This window comes from Peromyscus eremicus, chromosome 1 (assembly GCF_949786415.1).
Source record: "Peromyscus eremicus chromosome 1, PerEre_H2_v1, whole genome shotgun sequence".
Taxonomy (NCBI): domain Eukaryota; kingdom Metazoa; phylum Chordata; class Mammalia; order Rodentia; family Cricetidae; genus Peromyscus; species Peromyscus eremicus.
Window position 1 is genome coordinate 67,488,568 of NC_081416.1, and position 24,910 is coordinate 67,513,477.

Below are 24,910 nucleotides of genomic sequence, written 5' to 3' on the forward strand. Positions count from 1 at the left end.
AGACTTAGTGTGCTATTAAAATAAAAAGCTGGGCGGTGGTGGCGCACGCCTTTAATCCCAGCACTCGGGAGGCAGAGCCAGGTGGATCTCTGTGAGTTCGAGGCCAGCCTGGGCTACCAAGTGAGTTCCAGGAAAGGCGCAAAGCTACACAGCGAAACCCTGTCTCGAAAAACAAAAACAAACAAACAAACAAACAAAAAAAACAGAAAGAAAGAAAAAAAAGACATTAAGTTGAGCTAGGGTATGTTGGGAGGATATGTATGGGAGGTTGGAGGTGGGAAATGAGGGGTAGTTATGGTTATTTCACTGTATGTATGCATGAGATTCTTAAAAATAAAGAAAAAAATTTTCAAAATTAAACAACGATTATGTTTAAGAGCTGAGGCGACGGCTCAGTTGGGAAAGTGTTGGCCACACAAACATGAGGGGCCTGAGCTCGAGCCCTAGGGTCCGTATACAAAAAGCTGGGGGCCAGTGAGATGTGCTTAGAGTCCCAGCTCTGGGGAATCCGAGACAAGGAGATCCCTGAGGCTTGCCGGCCATCCAGTCCATTTAATCCCTATGAGGTTACTGCTTAGCTTCTCACAGGAGTTGACCTCATTCTAGGCTTGAGGTTCATGAGAGACCTGCCTCAGATAACAAGGTAAAGAACAACTGAATAAGACACATGGGGTTTACTTCTGACCCTACATTCATGCACAGGCATGTGCACCCATGTACACACACACACACACACACACACACACACACACACACACACAATTATGAAAGATGGGTGGGTACACATGCAAGTGTGTTTTTCCATTAAGAAAGTAGTTTCTATATTTTATGTTAAGTGATAAAAGAGACCAGATACTAGGAGTCCTTTTTAAATAACATTTATTTTTTATTTGTCAGTGATTAACTTTGAACTCACCTAGAACAAACAGTATCATGATCATAGTGAATAAAAAAATATAGATGATCAAATAAAATATTAGGTTACACAAAGTTAGTTTTTTGTTTTGTTTTTTTGTTTTTTTTTTTAAGTCATTGTCCACCAAAATTTTTGGGACCTTGGGGATCTGGAAAACAATTTAATGTGTGGGATTTAAAAAACAAATATTTCCAGCAGTTAAACATGAAGAAGACACATTGGAGCTCATTTTCAGAGGCCCACTGGAGTAAACAAGGGTCACAGACACTCCCAGGAGCTCTAGAACCACCGTATATACAAACGTCTGTACACACTGAGAACACAGAGAAGCCACCGAATTCAAACCACCTCTGGGGGTAGACAGGGTCGTATTTAAAAAGAATGAAAATTTACCTTCCTATGCCCGTATTTATTTTCCATTTGATTCAGTACTCTTAATGGTGTCTCTACTCCATATATTAGTATCTCTTTAGTAACCGAGAGAGATCCCTACTTTAAATTATGCCAAGGGAAATCAAGATCTTCTCTGAAGGGGTACACTTAGTTGCTTGATGTCAGCTGAAGTGACACTCAACCACACAAGTCACACCGCAGATGCAGCAAGGATGGGGATGAGCAGTCATCCCTTGGGGGTGAGCTAGGGTCTGGGCTTCGGAGGCAGCGTGAGGATCCTTATAAAAGTTTACTGCATAGCTTCTCACGGGTGGGGACCGGTGGGAGGGAGGAGGGTTGGCCTCCTCCTCCCTCCCACTTGGCTAACTCACATCAGCCAAGCTCTCTGCAAATGAATGTAAGTCATTTGGCACGAAGGAAAGGATGTCAGGGCAAGACTGAGGCCATCTGAAAGGCTGACTGACATGTTCAGAGGCCCCAACTTAAAAAAAAAAAATCCAGAGTATGTATGACTTGGCCCCATTCCCACTGTGCTCTGAGATAACTTAGGGCTTCTGGTCCCGTGGCTAGGAAGGGCTCCTTTCTAGGAAAAGCCATCACACTAAGGTGAGGCATCCCAGGTCCTGGAGGAGGTAATCGTCAGGCACAGTAGATGTAAAAGGGAGGAAGGAGGATGGCTTCCTCATCCCAGGGCATTCACTGCACAATCCCGGAGTCCACTGAGGTCTGCTTGCGGGTTGTCTTCGGAGGGGGAGGAGGTGGCGTTTTGCTGGGCAGTGGAGGTGGCTGTTGCTAGGAAACAGGAGTATGAAGAAGCGGTCATGTTACTGGTGTCCTCGGAGAAGCACCTGTTTTTGTTTGTTTGTTTGTTTTTCTGGGGTCTTCCTTGACATAGCAGTGGGAAGTCAGTCTGAATACTTACGATGGGAACTGATGCCCCCTTGTGATCTGGCTCCACTCTGCCTGGCTTGGAGCCAGCCTGTCAGCACCCTGGCCGCCCTGCAGCCATGGAGTTTTCTGACATCTAAGTCTGTATACATGGTGTGTGAGCATTTGCAGTTTTAAATTCAGGTGTCATTGACCTAGCAACAGATCTGTGTCCAGAGAAAAGGCTCTCCAGGGTGTGATGAGGGACCCTCCTTTGCCTTCTGAACTGACAGCCAGGTTAGCAAGCTTTCCCTGGAAAGTAACGTTCTATGATTTGTGGGTCATGCTTGCTCTCACTCAGACTGGAAAGCAGCCAAAACCTGGACCAGCAGATGCTGTGGTCATAGCTGTGGGTGAAGGAAACTTATGAACAAAAGCAAGGGGCTGGTTGGATTGGTCCATGAACCAAGTACCTAGGGTTCCTGGTACGGTTTCACTGTCAATGTCCCCTCCCTTGCAGGCTCTTGACCCAAGCCAGTGGCACCGTTGTGCGTGTTTGTGTATTAGGGGGGAGGATTGTGTCAATCCTTGGGAGACAGAGCCTTGCTGGAGGAAGGAGGTTGCTGGTGGCAGGGGAGGCCTTGGAGTGTATCTCCAGGTTCTCCATCCTGTCCTTTATCTGCTCCCTGTTCAGCTGGGATATGAGCAAGCATTTTCCACAAGCTCCAGTCACTTCAGGGCTGGCTGTCACAATCCCTTCCCCTCTATAATCGACTGTGAGCCCTAAAACTGTGAGCTAAACAACTCTTCTCTTCCTCTGCTTCTTAGCACACATCATGGAGATTAGAAAAGTATTAAATGGAATATATCTTCCAAAGAAGAAAATGAACACACAGCTAGCTGCAAAGCCGGCAGAAAACCCAAGCACCACCTGCTGGCTGTGAGTGACTCAGGTGGCCACTGCCCTGCTGCTCTCGGGACCCTATGACCATCACAGACACTGACAAAAGATGCCTGGGAGATGTGCCTCTATCACCCAGGGGCACAGTGAGTGAGCAGATAAAGAAACTGGCAGACGGGGGGAGGTGGGAGCCCACTGCAGGCAGAAATCTGAAGAAATGTTCAAGAGCCACCATGTAATCTAAGGGCAAGTGTCCCGGTCTCTCAGCAGAGGCTGGAGTGTGGCTGAATGTGAAAGAAGTTCTCAAGGGCAGAATCATGACACAGGAGTCTCTTACTCACTGCCCAAGCCTGATCCTGATTCACAGACAGGTAAACACACCATCATTCCAGTGCTGAATACAGAGGGAAGGAGATCACCTATAGCTCCTTTACAGAGGGGAGTGGGGGCCTTGGGAGCTAGCTCAGTCATGCTGTGCTTGCCATGCAATCATAGGGACCTGAGTGCAGATCCCTGGAACCCATGTAAAAAACCAGGCACCGTAGCACAGGCCTATAAGCCCTGCCTGAGAGGCAGGAGGATTTGCGGGCTTTGCTGGCCATCCAGTCTAGCCCAATCAGCAAGACTCAGGTTTAGTGGGAGAGATGTCTCAAAAAATAAAATGGAGAGCAATTAAGTATGGCTTCCACATATAGATGTGCACATGTCCATATGCACCTATATACACACACACACAAACACATAACACACACACACACACACACACACACACACACACACACACACACACACCACATACACCCCAAAGGAAAGTAAAGAGTATATTTGTAAGTCTTTTTAAGGTTGGTGTGAACTGTGAAAAAATACACTGATTTGATGGCCTGAGAACATTCACTGTATGTTTATAGGTGAAAGCTACAGTGGTATCCAACAGAGAGTAACTGCTGTCAGGACCAACATGGTCTGAGGAAAATACAGTGTTAGATGCCAGAAGTGCCTTTAATACCAAGCAGGAGAATGCTGGGTTTATCACCATTAAGCAAAATTATAGCTCACATGACTGGTCATACGAACCATTCTGAAATGAATGACAGCTTAAAATGGCAACAGCTAGAGATAGAGTCACCTACAAGCCTGGGGCCGATCGATGGGAGTGACGGGAGGCTATCGATCACCTCCCACAGCAGATGAGCGATCATTATCCAAAAACGGCTCTCAAGGCCCGTGCAGAGGGAGGCACCTGAGAAGATGCCTTAACTAATTATGACACACTAACCACCGGCCTGTCACCCAAACTTGAGCTCAGGCTGCAAATTAAACCAGAAACAAATCGCAAAGAGAGTTGGGTAATTAATCTAATCGAATTTGCACCCGCTTTGTAAATGGAACCGCAGCTAGGGCATGCCGGTCCTTCACTTAATCACAAGAGGCACTGACAACTTAGGATGATAGGTCTGTCACCCCTCTGTGGATGTGTGACAGCAATGGACTTGTTTGCACTTCCAATGTTCAGAGGTTTCCGATTTTAGGAAGACCCGGGGAGGGGTTATTTTTGCTTTTCTAATAAAACAAGGATATAATCAATTAAATAGGATATAACACCCTAAGGAAGTAGAGGTTCCCCTCCCTGAGGCTCCTCGGGTCTCCTTTTGTGCTGGAGAGATCAAGTTTATATTTTAGTAGCTGCCTGAGCCCTCTAGCCTTACAGAATACCCCATTCTCCAGGGTCAGCTCCCCAGCTGGTATCTCTAGGGAGACCCTGTTCCTACAGAAATGACACTTCGGCTTTGGAAAAGCCACCTGTCTCTTGCAGGTCAGAGAAAAAGTCCGATGGCGTGTTTAGTTTCCTCACAGGAACAAAATCAAATGCACAGTTAACAAACACTTTCCTCCCTCACGACTTTCCTTTTGTATGTGCACATGCCTGTCTGCATGCATTCAAACACATGCTATTACAAACGTGTGTGTGCAAACACGCATGGGGCAGCCAGAGGTCAACATCAGGCATCTTCCTAAGTCGCTCTCCACCTTATTTATTTGAGATGAGATCTTCCACTGAACCTGGAGCTCACCCCTTTGGCTGGCATGGCTGGCCAGTGAGCTTCAGGGCCCTTCCTGTCTCCCCAGCGCTAGGATGACAGGTGCCTGCCAGCAGGCCTGGTACTTTCACATGGGTTCTGGTGGATCGAACTCAGGTCCTCTTACTTGCATGGTAAGCATTTTACCTACCGGGCCATCACCCCAGCCCTCCCTTACTGCTTCTACGAGGAAAGAAAAGTTTGCAGAACACCCAGCAAAAGGTCTTCCCCAAGAAAGAGAAAGAAAAGGCACGTAAGACTTTATTTTTACTATGACTGAAGAAAAAAAAAAATCTCTGTGCCTTGTAGTAACCACCAGTCAATTTCACATCAATTTCATATCATCAGGGGCTCTCGAGGGCTCTGGTGGCCATATCATTACGTTAAGGAGGCTGAACAACAAAAAGTATGACCAGTTGTATAAATATGGACTGGGGTGTTTTACTCTTCACCCCGAGTTGATTTAACTTTATAAGGCCATGAATAACGTGGCCTGGGAGTGGGGACTTTGGAGTGGACATTTCTGTCATGACTTGGTAAATCATAAATGTGTCTCCTCCCTGATCTAACCTTGTCTACTCACGTTTTGAGCTCTAAACAAGTGGATGGCCAGGGCCACAGGACCTGAGTAATGCATGACAGCCTCTGTGAGGACCCACTTCAGTGTGGCTGGTGGTTAGGACTTTTCTCTACTGTTTGCCTTAGCAAGCAGGCCTGAGGTGGCTCACCAGGGAGCACATTAGACAGGATTAATGACTTTAAAAACAGTGTCTGGTGGCGACCGGCCTGGGGACCAGTGCTGGAGAGGGAGGGGTTCAGGCTGGCTGCTCATGAATACTGCTAGAAGAAGCCAGGCCCAAAATTTAAATTTGGGGGGCACTTGAGAGCTGATGAAACAGTGAGGTGGGGCATGCAGTCTCTGCACCAAAGTGGACCCCTTCTGTGGACTGTCCCGGCAGCACGTGTCTGTGGTCACCAGGGACCTGTCTGTGTGACGGTAACATGGCCCAGAGGAACTACAGGGCCAAGGTGGCAGGAACAGAGGAGGCCTCCCCTATGGGACAACACTGTTATTTTAGTGTAGTCAGACAGACCTCTTGACATCAAGGCTGCTGGCAGTATTAACAGCTCAAAGATTGGCATTTCCATCAGAATGACTTTGGAGGGGGCAGCAATGGGGACAGCTGCAGCACTGTGTGGGAGGCAGGGCTGCCTGCAGCTAGAAGAGTCACAGATGGTGCACATCCCAGCCCTTACTCCTCAGCTCTTCCCTCAAAATCAAAATCCAGGTCCATCCTGGTTTTTTTTTTTTTTTTTTTACTCAAGGTCCAAGGTAAACCCACTAAGATTTGGAAGGTTGGGGGCAGTAACTAAAGACCCAAGGTTCAGATCCCACTTACCCGCTGTGGGGGTGGAGGAGGCGGAGATGTGGGGGAGCCCATCAAATCCTGGTTTTCCATCAGATTCCCATAATCTGCCATGTTGCCTTTGAGGGGCAGAGGAGGTGGGACGTCGGCCACATCCATCCCCGTCATGCCATTCAACTCCAGACCTGGAACGTGGAGAAACGGTTACAACGGAGCCAAAAAGTCTCCCGGGCCTGAAGGCTCTTGGGCTCCCCTGCTTCCCCGTTCTCCACAGAAACACTTGCCAAAAGAGCAGCGAAGAAGGCAAAGAGGAGTAGAGAATACCAAGTGGAATTTCCTCCTGGTGGAATGTTCTAGAAAAGTAGATTTGAGAGTAGCAGTACTTGAAGCCACATATCAATTCACTGTGTCCATGAGGCTCCTTCTCTTTGGTGGCAGCCACATAGTTGGTGTGACAAGGGCTGTGGACAGAGTGCCACTTGGGAAGCCTGACAGGCTTTGTGATCAGCCTGTTGCAGTTGCTACTGGGAGAGCTCAGTGGGTAAAGTCCAGTGCTGGGGCACACAGCCAGCCACTACCACACAGAGCTCATTCACCAGGGCAATCCCATGACTGTAGACAGAAAGGGGCCAGGGGATGCTCTGCAGAGCCAAGGGAGGTGCAATGGGCGGTTAACGTGGACAAGAGTGGCCATTTATAAACGGAGGGAGGATCACGAGGGTAATCTAATTTCATCAGCCTATGTTGAGACTCTTGGAAAAGATGCTTTATTTTTAAACCAAAGAGAAAATTGGACACATTTACTGGTGGGTGTTTCTGGAGTTTTCTTAAGTGGCTATCTGATAACAGGGAAAGGGCAGGGTAGTTGAAAAGTGAATGTGGAAGCCCTGGAATAGAGCTGGAAGAGCAGTGGTCCTCGGGAGTGGTACTTAGGCGCCTGCGTCATTGCAGTAAAGTGGATGTGACATAACACTTGTCATGTATCCTTTCTTTACCGTACAACCCTTGGTGGTGACAGGCTGACAGTGCTCTGTGGTCATCTGTCATCCCGAGTAGAAATTTCTATGCATTAAGCAATAATTCTTTCACTGTACATCCCACTAGACACAGAGCCTCAAGGCCCCAGAACACACTGGCACCCTGTGGCTCTCAAGACTCCTTTTTGAGGCAGGGGCTCTGGTCCTGGGTTGGGTCCTATGCTCTTTGTTTGCTGAGCTCTGGCATAAGGGTGGGAGGGTGGGTTTCTGCCTGAGTTGCTGAAGTCTACATTTCCCACCACAAACAGAGAGACGCCCCCAGGTGGCAGGTTCTCACCTAACTTTCAGTCTGCTGCTGGGGAAAGGGCCCTGAACAAAGCACCATGGTCAGGGGGGACCTTAAGGAAAAACATCTTAAGTTCCACTTACTGGGCTGAATGCTGAAACTGAGCTTGGCTCTGGGTGTGACGGGAGGGGGTGTCTGCTGCGAGGATGGTGACGTTGGAGACACAGAGAAGCGCCGTTCACTTCCAATGACATTGATGACCTGGCTCTTGGGTCTTTGGGGCCGCAGGGGACTTATCTATGTGGAGGGACAGAAAACACGAAGTTAAGGTCTAGAGAGGCTGATTATATCTTCTCCAAATTCCTGTGCTGAAGCCCCAACCCCAGTATCTCGCAAGCCTATCCAGATGTCGGGGTTTTGCAAAGGAAAGGACTCAGTTAAGATGACGTCAGCATGCCCCGTAATCCAACAGAACCTTATGAGCAAAGGAGGTTTGGACAGCATGCAAACGGGCAGAACACCATGGAAGACAAAAGCAGAGGTGGGGTATGCTGTTACAAGTCAAAGGACACCAAAGATGGCCAGCCAACCCAGAAGCCAGGGGCAGCGTGGAACAAAATCTCTCACTGCTGTGGCAGCAGGCAACCCCATCCACACCTTGATCTCAGACTTGGAGCTTCTAGAACTAGTAGTGAATGGGAAAAATCAGTAGCCCTCCTGAGAGTCGGCCCCCAGCTCAAGGTATCAGCTGACCTGCAAGTGAACCCAGAGCTGACCAGTAGGTGAACTCAGAGCTGACCAGTGACTGAACTGGGACAATAAATCTGAATGTATCTATATCCTGGACCCAGTGAAACAGGATATAGGGAGTAAAAATTTATGTCTCTATAGATGCTCTGCATCCTGTCAGCCATTAGTAATTTCACACTTATAGTTCAGCCAATAACTTCAAAGAACTACCTCACCCCTAGCTCCCTCGTCCAATCCTAAGACACTAAGATATGTAATCCACTGCTCGTAAACTTTTTCCTATATAACCCCCTTGTAATAAGTGCTCAGGGCTTCCTCCTTCACTAGCTGTAAGGGAGTGTCAGATGAAGACACTGCCCAGGCTTAGTTTGAATAAAGAAACCCTTTGTCTTTGCATAGGAAGTCGGCTTCTTGGTGGTCTTGTTGGTGTGTGTGTATGTGGCGGGGGAGGGACTCAAGATGCAGGCATAACAGTAGAGAACAACTTTCTGTTGTCTGAGTTGCTCACAGACAGTATAGCACTTTGTTATGGCAACCTGTCCCCACTAACACAGAACTTCATATGAAACCTCCGCCCAGCCTTTGGGAGTGGGCTGGCCTGGAACTTGCTATGTACCCAAGGATGACCTTGAACTTCTGATCCCGACTGTCTCCACCTTCTGGTTGCATGGAGTTACACCATGTGGGGGTTTACAAGTTATCGGGGATTGAACTCAGGGCCTCATGCATGCTAGGCAAGCACTCTACCCACCAAGCTATGGCCCCCGCCCTTTACAGGCTACTTAAAGACAATGTGAAAGTGGAAGAGTGTAGCTGAGAGCCACTTGTGGACCCCATGACAGCCAGCACCCAGGGATGCCCCCAAAGGATCAGGAATGGAATGGAAAGCCTGGCGTGGGGGGAGCCACACTTTCAGTCCCAGCACCCAGGAGGCAGAGGCAGAGGCAGGTGGATCTCTGTGAGTTTGAGGCCAACCTGGTCTACAGAGTGAGTTCGAGCTCCAGGACAATCAGGGCTACACAGAGAAACCCCAAAACCCAAACCCAAACCCAAACCTCCAAAACAACAACTACAAAACAAAAACCTAAAAGAATGGACCAGGAGTCTAGAGGCCTTGGGCAGGAAGGCAGGCATCTCCTTTGCCCCTGGTTCAGTTTCTTTGAGCTGTGTTATTATCAGGCAGGAATTTCTTTTCTCTCCCCTTCCTGCTGGCCTTGGGCTTTGGGTGTACTTGACTTTCCCCCACCCGAGCCCTTTCCCCTGTTTGTACCATCAGTAAATTTAATTTATATATTTCTTACACATCAGGGAACACCAGCAATTACAAAACATTCTGAGGTAGGATTATTCAGAAACGCTATTAACCTGACGAAAAAGCAGGAGAGGAAGCTGTCTCCCAGAGGGCTTGGCCTTGGTGTTTCAGCTTAATCCTGGGGCATGAGTTGGTTTTGCGGGGGAGGGAATGGCAAGAGCCAGAAGGTCTTTGTATCCACCTTACGAGTGACCCACAAAGCCAGCTGAGACTGGAGCTACTGAAACCAGAAGTAGGGGTGAGGTCCTGGGCAGGGAAGAGGCCCTCTGATGAATGAGGAGCACACAGCCTCAGTTTACACCTCAGAACCATTCCGGGCAGATGGTGTGAGTGCCATGCCCAAGTACTGGCCCTTCTCTGTGGAAATGGAGAGTCCCCACAGCCTTGCTGGGTGAGGTCAGGACTGCCTACATTCCTGTCTCTCTCAGGAAGATGTGCATATGGGCTGGTGAGAGATCCAGCTGTCAGGAGTTTCTCTCACTCTCCCTGCTCCTAACACAAAGCTTCAGGAGGATTTCCTGGGGAAATGCAAATGGGAGCCTGGAGGCCCAGCTTGGAGAGGCTCAGCTAAAGGTCAAGGTATTGTTAATGATGCAAATCAAGAAGGAAGCTGAGCCCAGCCCCAGAGGGAGGGGGGAAAGGTTGCTGAAGTCAGGGAGACCAGTTCATGTGTGTAGGTGTGTTGAAGGGGAGCCATAGCAACAGCAGCGTTCTGGGAACAATAGGGGGCGCTAGAGTCAGCATGGACCATGCAGTTGCTTTCCAGCGTGACTCTTTCCCAAGTGGCCACACAAACACCTGTGCCCAGCAGCCTGGAGGAGGCCTCCATGTGCATAGGTGTGCTGTGCACCATACCTGACCAGTGGGTAGGACTCTGCTTCGGCAGCCCTGGTCATTCTAAACAGCAGGCGCCTACTGATAGCAAAGTCAAGGTTCTGTACTCTGACCTTGTGTGGTTTCTGCGACCTGAGAGGCCCACATGGTGTTGCACCTGGCCCTGTCATCAGCAGGTGTTGTCCCAGGAACAGGTTCATCATCGAGAAGGACGGGAATCATACTGTGATGGCTCAGCATCAGCTGTGTCCTTGGATTTGTTCTCACACAGTTCAACTGTGGTCCTTTCGGACACTTGGCTCTACTTTCCCGAGGCCCAGTTTGAATATCTTAAAACAGAGCTTAAACAAAAACGTCTGCAGGACCACACAGTGCCTGACCCTGAGTAAATGTTTCATAGAAGGAAGCTGAGCCAACCAGTTAGGACGCTGTGGGACCAGGGAGGAGATCTTGGCTTGTGAGGGTGTCTGGAAGCACAGCTTTCTGGAAGAGTAAGCAGAAAATGCAGAGTGGTTCACCAGAACCTCTCAGGTTCTGCCTGAGGCCCAGTGCTCAAGCATTTAGTGCCAGCCTGACCAGCGCTTCCTGGGCCCGATGCCCTTGACCACCAAGGTCTGCACAGAGACACCAGGGCCCAGCTCCAGTGAGAGCACATGTCCACAAGCCAGAGAGCCAATGGCCTTCCTGAGCCATGCCACAGCTCCGGCACCTACATCTGCCTTCCACCTTGAGTCAAGCAGGCCGCAGATGACTGTTGTTGGTGCGGGAACGTTCCCTCAGACATGTTTTCGTATGACTTGTTAAGAAGTGTGACTGGTTCAGAATTTTGGTGAAATGCCCTTAATCACAACCAAAATGGAGCTGCTTCCCAGGGAAACATGTTCTGGCCAGTCAAACACCATCCATGTCTAGGGGAGGTGGCTCTGAGATTATGTCATTCTGGACACTGATGATGTCTGGGTCTCTCTCTCTCTCTTTCTGAAACACTCTCTCATTTCTACACTTAGCCCCTAGACACTAGGGTGCACCTCTGGCAGGCCTAGGTCCAAGACTCATTTTGGGATGAGAGCATGCTTACATTTACTTTACTTACTTTATATATGCATGCATGTATGTTTCCATGTGTCTGCACATGCCATGGGACATGCATGGAAGTCACAGGGCAACTTATGGGAGTCAGTTTTCTTCTATCACATGGATTCTGGAGATCAAACTGAGATCATCAAGTATGGGGCCATCTCACCAGCCCCACACTGAGTAGATTACAACCGTCAGGCAGTGACTATGGCTTCAGAATGCCAGTCAGGAAGGGGCAGAGGGGCCATTCGCTACCTGTGGGCAATGATTTGTGAAAGCAGTATGCTTCTGTTCTCTGAGGTGCTAGGTCATTGGAGGGCACCAAGTCCAATAGAGCTGTAAGGAGCCTAGACATGTGAGGGCCCTTCAGGGAACTGACCCATCCAGCCCCTCTGAAAGAGGATGAAAGCCAAGACAGCATGCATCCTGGGAGAAAAGACAGCTCGGCTCTGCATCTCTGACTGTCGGGCTATTTGAGGTCAGAGATGGGAAGACCTCAGGCTTTTAAGCTGCTATTTTTTTTCTGAAAATTCAATAAAATCCAACTGACAGCCCCCTCGGTTAGATGCAGAGCCCAGGTGGGTCCCAGGCACCCCTGCAGCGCTCCTCAGATCCCCAGTTAAATTACCGTTTCGGAAAGGATCACAGCCTCCGACTGCTGCAAGGAACTGTCAGCGGGCTTGAATTCCTTATCCAATATCTCTTGGTGTTTGCTGTTCCTTTTCTCCTTCTTCTTGTCCTTCTTCTCCTTATCTGGATCGTCCCTGTCCAGCTTGTCCTGGGACCTGGAGTGCATCTTCTTTGGCAGCAGAGGCTCTAGAGCAAACCTAGAAGAAAGAGGCATCTGAATCGATGTCTTAACACGACAGCTACTGCTCTTTACCCGGCCGGCAGAGACATGGAAAGTCAGGCACCACGCACCAGGCTGTCTGGTAACCACAGACTTCCACAAGGAAAGGGATGATTGAGAGAGGGAGGCGGCAGGGGCCTTTAGATGCATTGTGGCCCATCAGGGATGACGTTATAAAAGCACCTGTCTGGAGCGTCAGTTGGGTAAACGCTTTCCTTATAAGCACAAAGACCTGAGCTTGATCCTCAAAACCCCCATGAAAAACCCAAATGCGGTGTTGTGAACTTGTTTCTGGGTTTGCTCCCCAGTCAGTCTAGCTGAATTAGCGAGCTACAGGCCAATACCAGACCCTGTCTAAAAAAAAAAAAACAAAAAACAATGTAGATAGATCCTGAGGAACAACACTTGATCAGGTCCTTCAGCCTCCATGTACACATAATGCACTTGCACACGAGCACACATACAAGATGCACGCATGAACACACACGCACACCACACACATACACACCCACCAAACACACACACACACACACACACACACACACACACACACACATACATGAATGCACACATGATATCTATTGGAGATAATGACCATGGAGTGCCAAATCCCTGTTACATACCTGTAGCCTTTCCTGATCTAACAGAGCTGTGTGATGGGATTCACAGATGAGGCGTACATGCTATTTAAACTGTGATAGTGTTGAATCTGAGCATTGATTACCAATGGCCGCTAACATCACCAAGAGAGAGAAAATCAGCTCCTCTGATGTGCCTCCGAAAGGAAGGACCTAGAACTGCCTATGAGGTCAGCTGGCCCCAAATCAAACCTGAATTACACCAGACCTCTAGAGTCAGCTCCCAATATGTTGTTAGTAGGGAGGGCAAACACACATCAGACAGCACCCACACCATGGGGCAAAACGTCAATACAATCCACTCAGTGCAGACGCGGAAAGGTAAGCAATCGGGATTTTTCAACAAATTACAAGAAAAATGACAGTTTTTAAAAAGTGGATAGAGAGACTTAAGGAGATAATCTCAGCCAAGGGCATGGTGAGGGCTTCACTTAGTCTAGTTTCAGACAAACTATTAAAAAAAAAGTGAGGTAGGACCAGGGAGATGGTGCTGTGCAAAGCTGTTCAGCATCTGTGAGGATCTGAGCTCAAATTCACAGCACCCCCCTGGAGATGGGTGTGGTGTTGCCCATCTGTAATCCTAGCAACAACGAGATGGGAGCAGACACAGGAGAATACCCAGAAGTGAAGGGCAGCTAGCCTGGTGCACACAGTGACAAATGACAAGAAGAGACCTTGTCTCAAACATGGTGGAAGGTAAGGACCAACAGGTGAGATGGTCCTCTGACTGCTACATGCATGCCATGGCCTGTGCATCTGTGCATACTTGTTGTATTCATGCATGTAAGCACACACATACAAACACATACACACACACACACAAAGATACAAGTAATAAAATAAAAATATGATGCATATAAAATGAGAAATGATACCAATGTCATGGTGATTAGGAATTCATGTCAATATTTTATGTGATGTGTGCTTTCTAAAGGGGACTTATCATTTAGAAAGTCACATCAAAATATCAATGGATTACATTGGTACAAAGCTTAAAGCTTGCTACAGAATAAAGATGAAGTTGGGAGTGGGTGAGATACAGATGGAAACAAGATGAGAAGGGAGTTTATAAAGTTAAGGTTGACTGCTGGGGTGAGACACCCTAGATACTATCCAGTTCACACTCTGCATGCCCGAAAAATTCCCAAAATAAAAACTAAACGAAAGCATTAAACATGATTGGTGGTATACATATCAACTCTTGACTTTGGCCATGAAAGATTGTTGTGGCTTGGATGAAAAAAGTCCCCCATAGGCTCATGTATTTAAACACTTGGTGGCCAGTAGGTGGTGCTGTTTGCAGAGGTTATGGAACCTTTAGGAGGTGGAGTCTTGGTGGAGGAAGGATGCCACTGGGGTCAGGCTTTGATGGTCTATGGCCTTGACCCACTTTCTGTTCTCTCTCACTCCTTCCTAAGTGCAATGTGACCGGCCTCCTGCTGCCTCTGTCATGCCTTGGCTTCCTGTTGTCACCTTCCTTTCCATGATGGCTGCTATCTTTCTAGAACTGTGAGCCAACACAACCCTACTTCCCTAAGTTAATTTTTGTCAGGGTATTTTATCACAGCAACAGAGAAGGAACCAATACGAAGGCATTCTTATCTAGCATTCATCTATCTGTCTATTTATCTATCTATCTATCTATCTATCTATCTATCTATCTATCTATCTATCTATCTATCTTCTCTCTACCATCTATCTATCATCTATTATCTACCTATAGTCTATCTTCTATATTTATATATCAACAAATCAACATTCATGAGGCATGAAATATTATGTCTAAAATATTAAGAAGCAACAATAAAAATTTTTATCACTTTATTCCAGGTTTTTCTGAACTTGAGACAATTTAAGTAGGCAAAAGGAGGATTTGTGGCCCCCTTTGGACCCTAGGAGGAGGGTCTGTCCTGGTGAGTATTCAAGGAACTCAAAAGAGACAGGTAGCTATACATTTCTTTGCCTTAGGAGGCACCAGTGCAGCCAGGATGAACTTTATTCTGCATCTAATCTATGCCATTTGAGATCAAGCCTCACTTTGTCCACATTAGTCAGACAGTAAAGCATGGCAACCCAAGAGTGAACACAACTCTGGACTCTAATAGAGACACTTTCCAGTTAAAGGTTGAACAAACGCCTCCTGGGTGAGCTGACTGTAATACACCACTCCATCTAAAACCTCTCCATCAATTTCCACCTAACCCCTGTGTTCTCAGGAATATAAAAACCTCTTCCTAACTAGCCTGGGGATTCTCTTGAAGGGAAGCTGCATTAAATTTCCTTAGCTATCTTGCTCTAAGTGACAGGCACACATGATTTAAATACCTCTAAGTGGAGAATTTCCATATGGGTTTGGCCTGAATATCAGACACTGATAAAAATTACCGTTAAGAAAAGAACATGGGTAGATTTTGCAGTTCTCCATCGGGCATGTCAAATGCTGGAAAGAAAGGATGCTTAGAACTGAGCTGTCCCTGATACTTTCCGGAAGGCTGTGACTACACACCACAGAGGCCAGGAGCCTTCAGGTTTGATAGTGACTGTATTGTCAACTGAAAGGGCTAGGATAAACTGAGCAAAACTAAATGTTCAGAAGTTCTTTTCTGATACGAAAACTGTATGTGATATATTTTTTCTTTTTGCATAATAAGACATTTTTACATGGATTGGCACTCAAAAACAACAAGAAAACGCAAACGTCAAGTAGTCTTTGCAACGGTCTGAGCTAATGTCCAAGCCACACTGAGGGATCATGAGTGTTACTCAGCTCGTAGACTGGCAGGTTCATGCCCGCTTTTAGTTCCTATGAGGGGGTCTCCGAGATGGTCTTGCAGAACTAAGGCAGCCTACATCCTCCATTATGGGTGCTGGACTGGCTAATAAACTCAGTGGCAGAAAGAAGGGTGGCTGTTGCTGGGGGCGGTCTGAGTGAGGGGTGTGTGCAAGGAGTGGTTTCACAATGTGAGGTTTAGTTTTGTAAGATCAAGGAGTTCTGGGGGGTGTTTGTACAATAGTGTGAATGTATGAATATACTCATATATTTAAAGGTGTTTTTCTTTAATTTTTTATCATGTATTTATTTGGTGTGTGTATGTGTGTGTATGTGTGTGTGTGTGTGTGTGTGTGTGTGTGTGTGTATGTGTATGTGTGTGTGTGTGTGTGTGTGTACCACAGCATCCATGTGGTCAGAGGACAACTTGCTGGAATTAGCTCTCTCTTTGCACACATGGGTCCCAGGGATCACATTCAGGTCAGGCTTGGCAGCAGATGCCCTTACCTGCTAAGATACCTCGCCCACTCTTAAAGGTGGTTTTCATGGTGCAACTGACTGAAATAAAAAAGTGTGTGTGTGTGTGTGTGTGTGTGTGTGTGTGTGTGTGTGTGTGTGTGTGATAATATGATTTCTATTCTGCAGAGTAGCCAAATAAAATGGGGGACTTTTTAAAGTAGGGATGTTTTTCTTAGAAGTATTTAACTAAGAAGAATTTCTCTTTAAAAAGTGGTAAATCTAGGGCTAAAGAAATGGCCCAGCAGTTAAGAAAGAGCCTGCAGTGTTCTTGCAGAGGACTGTGTATGTGTGTGCATGTCTGTGTTCCAGAGGATCTGATGACCTCTTCTGGTCTCTGTGGGTACCAGGCATGCATGTGGTGGACATACACCTGTGTAGGCAGACACTCCTATACATAAAATAAAAATAAATCTTTCAAAAAAAGGAACAAATAGAAATAAACAATCTTTCTTTCTTTGTAAAAGAAAGCGAGTTAGCCAGTCAGATAAGCCTTGCTGTGAGAGTTGGCATGGACAGTGGAGGAGCTGGAATTCTGAGGTTTGCCAGACACCTTCCTGGCAATGCTACCCAGAGTAAGATGTTTCACCGTAACAGAAGCCTCCACTGTCATATTGGTGTCTTGGAGAGTCTCCGTTTCCAAAACAGCATGTCCAGGGGTGCTAAGTAACCCCAGGGCACTGGTGGCACTCCATGACACCCCATGCCCAGCCTTCCCTGCTTGAGCTTCCAGCTGCTAAGCCCACTCACCCATCGGAGCCTGGCCGGGAAGGGGTGCTGTCAGAGGAGAGGGAAGAGACGGAAGCCACAGACAGAGGCCGGGAGGATGATGGCATGGTGAAGGACCGCACCATGGACCGTGGACGGCTGCCTCTCCTGTCATCCAGACCTGAGGGCTGAGAGAGGAAGAGAATGTGTTAATACCCAGGCCACTGTGGCCAGATTCCTGTGCTGAGGCCACCTCGGCAGTGTTGGATCCAGACCCTGTGGGCCCACGCTTCATAAGCTGTTTTCTTTCTTGTTCTGAGCCGAGCTGAGAGTGAAGACAATTTCAACATCTTCTGAGACCTGACTCAACCGAAAAGAATACCAGAAAGAGCCTTCTTGGCCTTTTTATTCTAAGTATACTTTTCTTCTCCAAGACACTTCAACCTGTCCTACAATGGCATTACTCAACAGGAAGTTTAATGTGGAGTGCATCTAGAGTGTTGACTAAAGAATGTGTAAGATCCTTGTATGACCTTTGTTCAACTGTGCATTAACACCTGAGCCGGAAGTCCACACTCACAGAGCTATATTGGCTCAAAGGCCTCACTACAGAGGGTGCCTTCCCACACTCAAGGTAGATCTTCTCTGGTGAGTGATGGTGACAGAAGAGAAGCCTGGGCTAGGCTGTGAGATCTCCCCTTCCCGCAAGAGGACCAATGACACATTCCAAGGAAACAGTCACAAGGTGGAATTTTCTAGTCTCTCTGACAACTTGCTGTACATTACCAAAAACCAATGCCAACGGGATACAGCATATATCTGTATCTAATTAGGTAGGAGACACCAGTGTACCTGAGCCTGGAGTCAGATGTTGGCACATCTGGACCACAGCTATTTCCACAAACAATTTCCTTGGGCTGGCAGAAATCACATTTCTGGCTTACACTCCCCTTGTATTGCCTCAACCTTCCCACCCCACCTTGGGATGCTAGCATGTCACACAGCCAATCACCTACAGGACCCCGAGATGCTGGCATGTCACACAGCCAGTCACCCACAGGACCCCCGGATGCTGGCATGTCACACAGTCAATCACCTACAGGACACTTGATCTATATCGTAGTCCCAGCCCTTGGAGGTAGCAAGGTATTGGTTACATATTCTTCAGGGCCTCTGTTGAACTTATCCTGCTATGCTATGGTGGCACCAAGGTGACCATGGATGATGCAGAAGGGCATGTGGCTGTCTGTTAATAAAACTTTATTTATGAAACAAGAGGTGAGCCCTGGTCTAGTGAAGGCCACTGGCTCAATGCAATCAGCATCTGGGTTTGCCAGCAGAGTCATGAACTTAGCACCAATGTTGGTGCCAGAGGGCATCTCCATGGATGTCCACTATGCTTAATCACCACCAGGAGGAAGCTGCAAGGGCTAGGGTGACATGTAGATTCTCTCCACATGTGGAAATGTTTCCTATATGATATCTGGAGACTTGAAGTCTACACCACATCTTCTTCTAATCCTTTTTGAAGCACTTTTGCTGGTATGCAGAGTGGGACCTTGATCTATAGGTTCTCCCCTCTGCCTTGGTCTAGACCCAGAGATGCAGCTGTTTGTCCTTGCTATTCGCATTGATTCCAGGGTAGAGTTCTACCTAGTCCATTCTGACCTGCTCATCACCACCCAAACCCTGTCCTACCTACCAGGAAGCTATCTATTCTCTGGAATCTCTGGGGCCAATGGGAGATGAGCTTCGGAGGGTTGGAGGTAGAGGACCAGTTGGGGGAGGTGATTATATCTCTGAACATCTATCTAGCTGGAGAGGGACTGCTTTCCTGACTCCCATGAAAGTGTTTCAAGCTTGACTCCATTACTATCCATTTGGCGGATAGGTTGAGGAAGAAAGGCACACAAGCAGACTTCAGGCTCTGCTGACTTCTGGAACTTGGGGGTCTGTTGCCTTGGGTTTCACCACCACCTGGGCAGGTGGAGGATCAGCTAGGGAGACAATGCCAAGTGAACAGCTGGGAAGAAACTTGACCAGCTTGGTATGTGGGTGGGGGTGGAGTGCCATGGCACTGTGTGCCCCATTCTTGAGAGCATCCAGCATGTAGGCTACTCTATGCCTGTCATTTTCCCTAAAGACATGAGTGCTCACGAACGGATCCACAGAAGGAGACCGCTGGGGGCCAGAAGGTACAAAGGTCAGGGAAGCAGCTCAAGCCTCCTTTTGTCGCCCAGCAATGGCTGGCAAGGTGACCTTATGTCCTGGTTTGGATGTGCACATGCCTTGGGATGCATAAGAGGAGGATGTCAGGGGGAGGGTCTGGCCAAGGATGGGCAGGAGTCCTAGCTGGAGACTTGTACTTAAAGAGCACTCACTGAGGGGAGCTGAGGGCTCTTCTGGACCATTTGTCTCACCATTTCTTCTTCACTGAGTAGAGCCTCAGAATTCTAGAACCAAGAGGACTTTCATTTGTTCCATCTGAAGCAACTAGAATCTCACTCAGGACCAAGAGATAGGCTCATGGTCACCGTAACAGGAGGGCCTCGCTGTCTGCCTGTTCCAGCCATGGGGCCAAACAGCTTAGGATTAGGATGCTAGATCAGGCTAGATGGTTGTCTTTAGCAACAATTGTGTGATGGTGTGCAAAACATAGAACCACTGCAAGCTTCTTTCAAGACATGCAGAAAGCCCTCTCCCCACTGTGGCTCCAGTGTGAGGATTAACGATGAATGCCTATGGGAGTCATAAAGCTTGCCACAAGGCTGGGTCTGTTGCCCTTGGTATCCGGACAGAAAACTCATTTGGCCTTCCCAGCCAGAGTGCCCCTCTGGCCCTGTTCCTGTACCTCTGAACTTTGCATCTTTGCCTCCTGGCTGAAGTAAACTTTCCAACCATGACTATTGAGTGTTGACTGCCCACTGAGTCATAGACAAGGGGACTTCACGAAGGAAGAGAAGCAGATGCATTTGGGTCTACTTAAATGGCACCTGTGGGCAGGAGACTTGGGCATCATGTTGTTCCTGGAGGCAGCCAGGTTTGGGACCATGAGAAGCAGTCCTGGAGGAAGAGGCTGGTTTGAGTCTCCCACTAGGTAAAGTGGCCCAGCACTGCCCTGGAGATGCCGTCAGAGCTAACATGAGAGACAGATGACTGGACTCTGAAGCTGATAGGTAGAGTTGATGTACTGGGCTATGGGGTGGAAGCCACCTCACAGGGAATGTGTAGGGCCACCTGAGGCAACAGGTCCAGAAGTCCAACCAGCAGCTGGTCTGAATGGTGGTTCGTGTCAAGTGAGGAGATGGGTGGAGGGAAGAGAGCAGAGCCCAGCGAGGTGTCCTGGCCCTCACCAGACTCTAGGAAGAGGACAAGAGGGACAGTACAAAGAAAAAGCTTTCATGTGTGTGGAGGTGAAAGCAGAAGCCGTCGAGGGCTGTGGGCAGGAAAGGGAGAGGCCAGCGCTTGTTCTTTCCACTCTGTGAGTCTCTGGGAATGTGCTCTCTGTTCATCCAGGAGGCAGAGTCTCCTTGGATCTCCAGAATGGACAGAATAGATGCAGAGGGGACAAGCAGGAGAGGCCCTTGCATTATGCAGTCAGAGAGTGTCTAGAGCGTCCCTTTCTGGGGCTTAGGCTGGCTCAGAAAACATTGACAAAATGGCTTATGTCCTTTCTGTGGGTTTTTTACTTTAAAACCCATCCTTTTGGAAAGAGGATGATATAATATTGCTTTTCAAAGTAATCGGAGATGCTTGTAGGTTTCCAAAGTAGGTAAGACAAGACAGGCACCTCCCTCCCAGACCGCCTTTACGACCACATTCCTCATAGAATGACCAGCCGCAGCCTGTGCCATTGTCTACCCAGAAAGACTGGCTGCAGAGCCTCGTGCTGAGGCCCAGGATGGAGTAGGATGCAGAAAGGCTGCTTCCTGCATCAGAGTAGTACCATGGGTGCAAATGCTCCCTGAATTCTGTCTCCAGATCGCACTCTGAAAGCTTCACTGCCACTGGCTGGGATGTCTGGCTGCCCTCACCAAGAGTAGCACGACATTTGGAGAAGGTGATACAGAAATTGCTTGTCTTGAGCCAAGGATGGGTGCCAAGGTATGTGGTGGTATTGTGTTCCCCAAAATATTGTGTGCCTTAATAAACTTATCTGGGGTCAGAGAACAGAAAAGCCACAAGATACTTAGGCTAGAAAATGTTAGCACACACCTTTAATCCTAGCATTCCAGAGACAGAAATACCTCTGGATCTCTGTGAGTTCAAGGCCGCATTGGAAACAGCCAGGCATGGTGACTCACGCCTTTAATCCCAGAAAGCAGCCTTTAATCCCAGGGAGTGGTGGTAGAAAGCAGAAAGGTTTATAAGGTGTGAGGACCAGAAACTGGAAGCATTTGGCTGGTTAAGAATTTGCCTGGTTAAGCATTTGGCTGGTTAAGCACTCAGGCTTCTAGCAGCAGTTTAGCTGAGAGCCATTGGGATGAGGACACAGAAGCTTCCAGTCTGAGGAAACAGGACCAGCTGAGGAATTGGCAAGGTGAGATAGCTGTGGCTTGTTCTGGTACTCTGACCTTCCAGCATTTACCCCAATAACTGGCCTCGGGTTTGATCTTATTAATAAGAAATTTTTAAGAATCCTGCTACAAAGGTACCTGGGAGACCTGCCTGAAAAGCCACCCATAACCTTTATAAATGCCCCCTCCCCCCCACATGACTGCCGCCTTCCTGCCCTAGCTTTCTATTTTGACCTGTACCCAACAGCAAGCGTTCTCAATGATATTTCATAGCAGAGGAGGGATGTAAAGAGTGGTAGGCAAGATTGGCAGGTCTCTTTAATTGTGGAAGATGCACTAGATTCCTGATAAAACAGGAAGCTTTGTACGTAGTTAAAAAACTCGGAGCCTGAACAACTGTTTAATTCTTAGAAAACGTCAAAGCAGCATGAAACTTTGGAAGAGCTGCCTTCTGACACACCCACAAACTTTTTGCCACTCCACCCTGATTGTGACAAGCTGGGGGGCTCCGAGCTATCAAGCACTGCTCAAGTTTCTGACTTGCAGATGGGTCCTCCAGTGCAGCAGGGCGAGGCACCCTGTACCCTGGGCTGTTCTCCTGCAGTGGCACTCCCTGGGCTGTCAGGCTCAGCCTCTCCTAGGCTACTTTGCAGACCAGAGCCCAGGATGATTTTCTTCAGTCAGGCTTACATCCTGCTGCGTCCATGACAAAGCACTGGCCTTGGGTTTGGAGATGCAGGCTCCACCATGAGCTTTGCTCAGTGGGAGCTTGTCTATAAGAGCACATCTGCAGGGCTCTTTGCATTGCTGGAAATCAAAGCTGTCCATCTGTCATGCCTCTGACCCCAGCCCCAGTCCAGGAATTTTTCAAGAACTCATCACCAGGGCCATCCCGCTCCATGTCCTGGGCACAGCCTGCTGCCCCTGAGTGGTGCTTCTGGCTCTTGGAGGCTGCTTGCTTTCCATCAGCAGCCTTTTGTGCTCTTCTGTCAAACTTTGTCTGCACTAGCTCCAGCCTCTCACTCAAATCCCCGCCTGCCTCCCAGCCTGGATCATTTGTGCCATTTCTACCTCCTCCAACAGCTAAGTCTTTAGCAACAATTTAGAACACCAGTAACTCATCTCTTCTCCCTTCCTGGCCATGGTGTGTGTATGTGTGTGTGCGCGCTGATGTTTGAATATGCATGTGGAGGTTAAAAGACAACCTCAGGTAAATTTCTAGGGCTCTGTCCACCGTGTATTTTGAGACAGTATCTCTCACTTTGTCTGGAGCTCTACAAGTAGGCAAGGCTGGTTGGCTAGTGAGTTTTAGGGATCTGCATGTATCTGCCTTCCAAGCATTGGGATTACATGTGTGTGCCATCATACCTGGTTTTATTTTATTTCACATGACAATTGGGGGATTGAGCTTTGGTCCTCATTCTTGCAAGGAAAGCTTGGTACTAATAAGCTATCTCCCGTAGCCTACTGGCCATGATTTTTTGTTTGTTTGTTTGTTTCTTGTTTTCGAGACAGGGTTTCTCTGTGTAGCCCTGGCTGTCCTGAAACTCATTCTGTAGACCAGGCTGGCCTTGAACTCACAGAGACCTGCCTGCTTCTGCCTCCCAAGTGCTGAAATTAAAGTTGTGTGCCACACTTCAACCTCGAGCGAGGCATTGACTCACTCCATCTCTGCTTTGGGGTATCATGAGTGCTATTGCCTGAGGGTTATACAGCTCTCCAGGTATGGCATGTCTGGAGGCATGAGCTCTGTAACCCAAATGAGTCCCAAAGACCTCTGGGAAATTTCTCCATGGCTTTGAGGGACTAGGAGTTAGACAGACTCCCTGGTAGGCAGACAGACAGGGAGAGGGGCCATGACTAGGTAATAAGGGTGGCAAACTTTCCAAGACTGGCTTTTTCCTCACTCACTTGACCTGAGACGAAGGCCCGGCAGTTTAAAACAAAGACCTTGTAGCCTTCTCTCCCACCAGCCGGTCCTCTGCTGATGGACTAACTCTGCAAGTTCAAGGTCTGATGGGGACACAACAGTTGTGGGCCAAGCAGCCATCCTGTTTTTCCTCAAACTGACCCACCCTAAATTCGGGGAGGAAGACTCTTCAGAGACCAAAAAGAAAAAAAAAAAAAAAGAATGAAAGAAAAACAAACAAACAAACAGACAACAAAACAAACCAACTCCAGCTCTGGAGCAGATGAGCCTGGATTTTTCAGCTTCCTAACTCCCCACCTGCTTTGTGGAGGGTCTTTTTTTTTCTCTGTGAGCTGGCTGCATGCGTGTGTTTTCTCAACCCGATAAATGCCTTTCTTCCGCTGCTCTTTGTGGTGTTCAGGATTTCTCCTCTGCTACCTATCATACTCTAGATTCTGTTAATTCTGTAACTGGCCCTATCAAGACCCACGGGCTACATCAACCTCAACAGCACACTACTCAGAGAAAATGAGCAAGGTATCTGGTGACTGACAAATCTCCTAAAATGGGCTGATAAGGAGGTGGAGGTCTCTAACTCCCCATGTCCTAGCAGGCATTACTGAGGCCTCAGCCCCTCTGCTCCAATGGGACACTCCTCTTCTGTGACCTGCCCACTTACCATGGTCCTGACGCCGTATTGCTTTTCTACTTTTTCCTTCAGCTGCTTGAAGCAGGCTTCCATGCGCTCATGGAATGGCCTCAGTGCCTCAGTGACTTTGTCTCCGTGAATCCTAATCCCTTCAGCCAAGAACGGAATCTGAAAAACACAGGTTGGTATTCCTGATTTTGGAGTAAACAGTCTAGACAGAGCAATACAGAGGAGGAGGAGGAGGAGGAGGAGGAGGAGGAGGAGGAGGAGGAGGAGGAGGAGGGAGTGACTGCAGGCTGTTTGCACCTGCTTTTGTTCCCAAATCAGAGCGACTGGTTAAACTCATCAGCAGGCAGGTTACCCCCCAGAGATAGAGATGTAAGTAAGAATTGTTTGGGTCTTGAGGGGATCATATCCAGGGTGGAGCTCCCCACACGACAGGCACTCTGTAACTTTTTGGGGGTGGGAGGAGTCTTGTCACCCAATCTATCTCAGAACAGACTTAACACTAGTGTTTCTCACTGGAGTTGGGGGGACAGATGTGCTTTGAACGTGTTCACATTTCAAAGGTCGTGCCAGAGCCCATTTATCAGCT

The 24,910-nt window shown here is 48.1% G+C and overlaps 1 protein-coding gene across 1 annotated transcript in view; it reads right to left on the reverse strand.

The window, feature by feature from the left end:
- Positions 1-898: 898 nt before the first annotated feature.
- Dock1 (dedicator of cytokinesis 1) overlaps positions 899-24,910 on the reverse strand; it is a 514,332-nt gene continuing 490,320 nt past the window's right edge. The window contains exons 47-52 of the mRNA XM_059265078.1: positions 24,346-24,483; positions 17,283-17,428; positions 12,387-12,585; positions 7,929-8,082; positions 6,556-6,707; positions 899-2,101 (exon numbers count right to left, since the gene is read on the reverse strand). Of these exons, the coding sequence (XP_059121061.1) occupies positions 2,006-2,101; positions 6,556-6,707; positions 7,929-8,082; positions 12,387-12,585; positions 17,283-17,428; positions 24,346-24,483 (885 nt within the window). The 3' untranslated portion in view covers positions 899-2,005. The remainder of the gene's footprint in view (positions 2,102-6,555; positions 6,708-7,928; positions 8,083-12,386; positions 12,586-17,282; positions 17,429-24,345; positions 24,484-24,910) is intronic.